The 7,402-nt window shown below is 37.3% G+C and overlaps 1 protein-coding gene across 1 annotated transcript; it reads left to right on the forward strand.

The window, feature by feature from the left end:
- The first annotated feature begins 575 nt into the window (after positions 1-575).
- Positions 576-956, forward strand: LOC107001555. Its single transcript, XM_015199549.1, has one exon. It carries the CDS (start codon positions 576-578, stop codon positions 954-956), a length of 381 nt encoding a protein of 126 aa, XP_015055035.1.
- The last annotated feature ends 6,446 nt before the right edge of the window (positions 957-7,402 follow it).

Genomic DNA, 7,402 nt, shown 5'->3' on the forward strand with positions numbered 1-7,402 from the left:
ATGCATACCAACTGAAGAGTGTGTCTAGGACCTTGTTGGACTAATTGAAAAAGGGTAGAACTGAGGATGCATCACATCCATGTTGGACTTGCTTCGAAGAAGTCTTCTTGGTGAGGTTATTTCCCCAAGAACTGAAGGAAGCAAAGGTACGGGAATTTCTCATATTGAAACAAGACTCCTTGAGTGTGCACGAGTATGGATTGATGTTCACCCAACCTTCTCCCTATGTTTTGGAGATGGTGAAGGCTATGAGGAGCAGAATAAGATTATTTGTTGTCGATTTAGGTCGTGCTTAAAGTAAAGAAGGTAGAGCTACAATGTTGATAGGTGACATGAACATATCCAGGATGATGACTTATGTGCAACAACTTGAAGAGGAGAAACTTAAGGACAAAGAGGATACCGAAAAAAGAAAGCCAAGACTAGGTATGAGTTCGGTCAACAAAAAGGTGGTTCAATTCTACCACAATTTTAGAAAACAAAGAGGCATGCACCATCATCAGCTAATGCATATGCGCCCCCAAAACAGATGAGTACACTGGGTAGAATTGCAAAAATTTAAGGCTAAACCAGACATGTCCCAAGGAATTGTGGCACAAAGACGTAGTTGGGATCCTGCAAGTGGTAGGTGTGGTAGAAGCCACCCCGATAAGTGTCGTGATGGCGAGACATGTTGCTTAAACTATTTTCAAGAGGGTCACTTCATAAGAGAGTGCCCTAAGAATAAGAAAGGTGGTGGAAATCCAGACAATAGAGCTCAATCGTCATCATTTGCTTCACCAAAACGGGTTGCACCTAAAGGAGCCAATTCTGGTACTGGCGGAGGGGCAAACCGTCTCAATGCAATCACTAGCAGTAAAAAACAAGAGAACTTTACAGATGTTGTCACAGGTATGATCAAATTCTTTAGTTTTGATGTTTATGCTTTGTTAGGTGCAGGAGCAAGTTATCTTTAGTAACTCCTTGTGTTGCGAATGAGTTTGAGATTCTTCCTGAAGAACTTTGTGAACTCTTCTGTGTTTCTACACCTTTTGGTGAATCCATTTTAGCTTATAAAGTCTATCATGATTGTCTTGTTTTTGTCAGTCACAGGAGTACCATGACTCATCTAATAGAGTTAGACATGGTAGATTTTGATGTCATTCTAGGTATGACAGGCTCCATGCCTGTTATGCATTATTAGATTGTAGAACTCAAGTTGTCCAGTTTCAAATTACTAATGATCCAGTCATAGAGTGGACTAGTAGTTCAGAGTGCCTAAGGGTCATTTTATTTGGTACCTTAAGAGAAGGAAGTTAGTTTCCAAGGGGTGTATCTATCACTTAGTCTGAGTAAATGACTCAAGTGTTGAGGTACCTTTCCATCAGTTAGTTCCTATAGTCAGTGAGTTTTCAGAGTTCTTTCCTGATGATCTACCCAGAGTCCGTACCAAAAGAGAGATAGACTTCAGCATAGACACCATCCTAGATACTCTCCCTATCTCTATTACGCCATAAAGAATGACACTAGCATATTTGAAAGAGATAAAAGAACAATTGAAGGATTTGATAGATAAAGGCTTCGACCAAGTATCTCACCTTGGGATGCTCCGGTCTTGTTTGTAAGGAAGAAGGATTGGTTCCTATACCGTCAGTTTAATAAGGTGACCATCAAGAATAAATATCCTCTTCAAAGGATAGATGATCTTTTCGATCAACTTCAAGGTGCTTCTTACTTTTCCAAGATTGATCTCAGATCAGGCTATCATCAATTGAAAGTTAGTGAATGTGATATTCCAAAGACAAATTTTTGAACAAGATATGGGCATCATGAATTTTTGGTTTTTTCCTTTGGTTTGACAAATGCACCTGCAACTTTCATGGATCTTATGAACAGAGTCTTCAAACATTATTTGGATCTATTTTTCATTGTCTTCATTGATGACATAATGATTTATTCAAGGAATGAAGAGGATAACGATACTCACCTCAGTATATTTCTCTAGACTTCGAGAGATAAAGAGCTATATTCCAAAGTCTCCAAGTGTGAGTTTTGGCTTCAGTATGTGGCATTCTTAGGACACATTGTTTCTGGTGAAGGGATCGGAGTTACCATTCAGAATATTGAATAAATTTAGAGTTGGACTAGACCCACATATCCAAAAGATATAAGGAGTTTCTTGGGCATGTCTTGATATTATAAGATATTTGTTGAAGGATTCTCATCTATCTCATCTTTTTTTACCAAGCTAACTCAGAAGACAATCAACTTTTAATTGTCTGAAGGTTGTGTGAAAAGCTTTTAGGAGTTGAAAAAGAGGTTGACTACTGCTCTAGTTTTGGCATTACCAGAGGGTACTCAAGGCTTTGTGGTGTATTGTGATGCATCAAGAGTTGTCTTGGGTTGTACGTTGATCAAGAATGACAAGGTTATAGCTTATGACTCCCTACAGTTGAAGGTTGATGAGAAGAACTACCTAACCATGACTTATAATTGGATGCAGTGGTTTTTGCTTTGAAGATCTTGTGTCACTACTTGTATGGTGTTCATGTGGATATATTTATTGATCACAAGATCCTCCAATATGTATTTACTTAGAAGGAGCTAAATCTCAGATAGAGGAGGTGGTAAGAATTACTCAAGGATTATGGCATGAGTATTCTTTACCACCTACCACCTAGGTCAGGCTAATGTGGTTGCTGATGCCTTAAGTAGGTAATCCATCGGAGTATTTCCCATGTTGAAGAAGAGAAGAGGGAGTTAGCTAAAATGTGCACAAACTTGCGCCTTTGGGAGTCAGCCTTACGGATTCTACAGAAGGAGGGATAATGGTGACTAATTGGGATGAATCATCACTAGTGTCTGAGGTGATAGATAAGCAAGATAAAGAACTCATTTCGTTTTATTTGAAGGCGAATATTCATAAGCAAAGAGTATTGGCTTTTGAACAAGGGGAGATGGTGTGATGAAATACCAACATAGATTATGTGTACCTAAGGTGGATGGACTCCAAGAGAGGATCCTGGAGCAGGCTCAAAGCTCTAGATATTCCATTCATCCGGGTTTCACCATGATGTACCGTGATTTGAGAGAGGTATATTGGTGGGAAGGCATGAAGAAAGATATTGATAAGTTTGTTGCCAAGTATTCAAATTGTAAGCAAGTGAAAGTGGAGCACCAAAGGCCTGAAGGTTTGGCATAGAATACAGAACTTCCGAAGTGGAAGTAGGAAATTATTAATATGGACTTCATCACAGGAATGTTAAGATATCAAAGGCAACTTGATTCAATTTGGGTGATTGTTGATAGATTGAAAAAGTCAGCCCATTTCTTGCCGGTAAAGATTACCTATTCGGCCAAGAATTATGCTAAGATGTACCTTCAAGAAGTGGTAAGACATCATGGAGTAAGGGTCTCTATTATTTCATATCGAGGTGCACAATTTACTACACCATTATGGAAATCTTTCTATGAAGGTTTGGGTTTGAAGGTGAACTTAAGAACTATTTTTGATCCTCAGACGGATGGACAAGGAGATAGAACTATCCATACCTTAGAGGATATATTGAGAGCTTATGTGATAGACTTCAAAGGGAATTGGGATGATCACATACCTCTCATTGAGTTCGTTTACAACAACAGTTGCCATCTAAGAAACCAAATGGCTCCATATGAAGCTTTTTATGGGAGAAGATGCAGATCTCCTAATGGGTGGTTCGAAGTTGGTGAAGCACGTTTTATAGGACAGGATCTAGTTTACCAAGATGTAGAGAAGGTAAAAGTGATTCAAGAAAGGTTTAAGATGGCACTGAGTCGCCAAAAGTCCTACACTAATATTAGCAGAAGGTCGTTAGAGTTTGAGGTGGATGATTGGGTATATCTGAAAGTTTCACCCATGAAGGGTGTTATGAGATTTGGTTAGAAAGGGAAACTTAGTCCCCGATATATTGGAACTTTTATAATATCCAAGAGAGTGGGAAGTGAGGCTTATGAGTTGGAGCTACCCTTAGAGTTAGCAGCGGTTCATCCGACATTCCATATTTATATGTTGAAAAAGTGCTAGGGTAATCCTTCATTGATTGTAAAAACTAAGAATGTTGGGACTTAAGGATAAATTAATCTAGGAAGATGCTTAGGTTAAGATTTTAGATCGTCAAGTTCGCAAGTTGAAGACAAAGGAAGTTGTCTCAGTCAAGGCGTTTTGGAGAAACCAATTTGTTGAGGAAGCAACTTGGGATGCCGAGGAGGATATGATGAAGAGATATCACATCTCTTTGAGTACGATGAGAATGCGGATAAAGGTATTAAATTCTCTTCATAGCATTTTCTAAGACTATCTGTAAGCGTGTTATCACTTGTTTTGGTTGTTGAGTGTTGAAGTGATGTTACTACCCTTAGCTTAGTGAAAGAGTTCTCATTCAACGACGAACGTTCCCAAGAGGGAGATATTGTAATATATCGTAACTTAAAATAACTAAGACTAAGCTAAGAAACCAAGAATAATCATTTTTGTCAATAAATAGGGAAATCTAAAAAATTTCTAGATTTTAAAACTGAGGTTTTGTAATTTTCAAACGGCCATAACTTCCAGCTCAGGAGGAGTTAGGGTGAGTTCGTTATATGAATGGAAATATCTTGGAAAAAATTTCCAATGCCCCGAGTTTGCAAAATTTTGAGGTCGTATTGGGAATATATGACTTTCAAAAAATGGGATATTGGACTTAGGAAAGTCAATCCGGATTTTTAAAAGGTGTTTTGGTCTTTTTCTTACCCAATTATTCAATTTTGTTTTTTGGGTAATAAGTTAGGGTCTAAGCTGATCCTATTCAGTTCACACTTTTAGAAAACAACATAGGATTTTGAGAAAAGACAAAAGTGGAGGAGAAAAGAGAAAAAAGGAAAAGAAGAAGCAAGAACGCCAAGAATAGTTGCGTGGATTTCGTTGGGAGTTATCTCGGTAAGGTAAATGCGATCATATTGTGTTGGGTCCTTTCACCCACACCCTATTTTGATTCAATTCAACAATGTTGGAGTTTACTGAATGATGAATATGGGAGTTCTTGATGAAAAATTATTAAATTCTTGTTGGTTGAATTGTAGTTCATATCTAGTAGATTTGGTTCATGTTTCCAGACTGTTTTTAAGTCTAATCTATTGGGTAATGAGGTATTATTGATCCTAAGTGATTGGGGTTTGATCCATGGAAGTTTAGGAGGTTTAGAGATGAAAACGAAGAAGAAAAGTCAGAGATCCGTGTGACAACCCCTCATAAAAGGCTCTTTCAGACAGGCCCTGGCGCGCCGCGCTAGCCAGAGTATTTCAAACCAGAGTCTATCCGTCAGGCTCTGGCGTTCCGTGCCTCTCAGAGCGCCAAGGTCTCCTGGAGACCCCGTTCTTTCCCTATCGTTTCGTATTATTTCCTAAGTGATGTACCTATCATTCCTAGTTGATTCCAATACCTAATGTACTTCTAAACATCATGAAATCATCCATAAAGATGAGATCATGATCCTTGAATCTATAATCCAATTCAATGGAAGCTAAGATCAAGGTCAAAGAAGTTAAGAGTTGAGTTTTAAAAGTTAAGAAGTAAGTCAAAGTAAGCTATTAACGTTTTCAAAGAGTCTTAAACAATCATTTTAATTTGTTTCAGGGCTTAAGATGCAATTTGAGCAAAGAGTAAAGAGTTGAGTTAAATTCTCAAAAGTTATAGGGAAACTAAGTATTCCCTACGAGTTAAGTTCAAGCTAAGTAAAGAGTAAAAGTTGAGTTCATATCTCAAAAGCTATAAGGGAACTAAGTATTTCCTAAAGGTTTATAAATGTTTTAACATTTAAGTTAAGAGGAAAATAAGACTTATAAAAGAGTTTTGAGTAAGAAAAAGGGGAATATTGATTCCAAGAGGGCTTTCTAAATCTAAAAAGGGTCGAACAAATTATCTAAACCCAAGGGAAGGAAGTTATGTTAAACGCACGAGCTAAAGTATATTTTGGGATTAGTATTGAGAACCGATGTGAGGATGAGAGTTCATATTAACTCAAGTCTCTATGTAAACTATGTAGCCATCATGGGTATTAATGGGTGATACTTTTTAGATGATCATGTAAGTTAAGCTAATGGATCCACTAAGTTATATAAGGTACTATACCGATGGAAAGGTATATGATGGTCCTCGACAGCATGAGGTAAAATGTCGTATTATCACTGAGTCTCAAGTGATGGTTGCCGGTTAGAGAATCTCCAATAGAAATTATATTACTTTCATATATAAGTAAAGTTGAGTTTTTTTTGTTTTATTTTTAATGAACTAAGTGTTTACGCTATTTTACTAGTATTATATATATTATATGTTTGCATAGATGTGTTTAGCAATCCAACTCGCATACTCGTACATTAAATAATATGATGTATGTTGGTCTGCATCATCTTATGATGCAAACGCAGGTAACCAGAAGCAGCACGCAGTGATTTATTGATCCAGTTTGAGCTCCACAGTCAGTGGTGAGCCTCTTTGCATTACAGAGGACATCCTTTTAATTGTTTTTTCTTGTTTACTTTATCAAGACGTTGTGGGGTCTGTCCCAACATCCATCTCTATCAGTCTAAAGGCTTCATAGACAGTTAATAGTTCAGTTTTTGAGTCTCATTTACCTTGTAATTTCATATGTTCAAGTGTGGAGACTTAAGTGCCATTTTGGCCAGACTATAATATTAAGTATTTCTTTTAACCATGCTCTGTTTCTTGATTGAGTTGATTTGAGTCTTCTGCTAAGGTAAGTAACTCAAGCCAATGGTTCGCTTAAAGTCAACAATGGTCGTTGTGTGCCAGCCACGTCCAGTGTGTAGGCTCATGGCGTGACAAAGCATCTCTAGAACTATGCAACATCGTTGTTAGAGTTAACATGGAAACATACCTGAACATGAGGACTCACCAATAACTTGGGAAAAGATCCAAGTCCTCCTTACAATTGGCCATAAACTCCTCAACAACCTGAATGTAAATATTTGGGAAAAAGGGATAAATATGAGTCATTTCATCACACATAGTAAGTATTGATTCTATGGACAAAAAATCATCAATGCATGAGAAAATGACATTTTAGTCAAAATATGCTTTCTATCAATTTTGCTCAACATGCACATATAGTAAGCATAGTAAGCCAATTTAACATAATATGAACCCATAATACAGACAACTGAAGCAATATTTGGGTAATGCCAAGGATAGAATCCCATAACCCTAAACAAAACTAAGTATCAAATTAAGGAACCCACTTCATACAGACAACATATTATCATATTTTATCATGACATGATTTATTCATAATAACTACACATAACTTATCAACATAATCATAATCATAAGAGAACACTAGTAGAACCATCCCTTAGTACCCCACAAGTGCTATGTGTAAGAGAAGTC

The sequence above is a fragment of the Solanum pennellii genome, chromosome 10, assembly GCF_001406875.1.
Source record: "Solanum pennellii chromosome 10, SPENNV200".
Lineage (NCBI taxonomy): Eukaryota > Viridiplantae > Streptophyta > Magnoliopsida > Solanales > Solanaceae > Solanum > Solanum pennellii.

Excerpts from the sequence above, each read along its gene's own strand:
- LOC107001555 (XM_015199549.1), top strand. The coding sequence starts at position 576 with ATGTCCCAAGGAATTGTGGCACAAAGACGTAGTTGGGATCCTGCAAGT.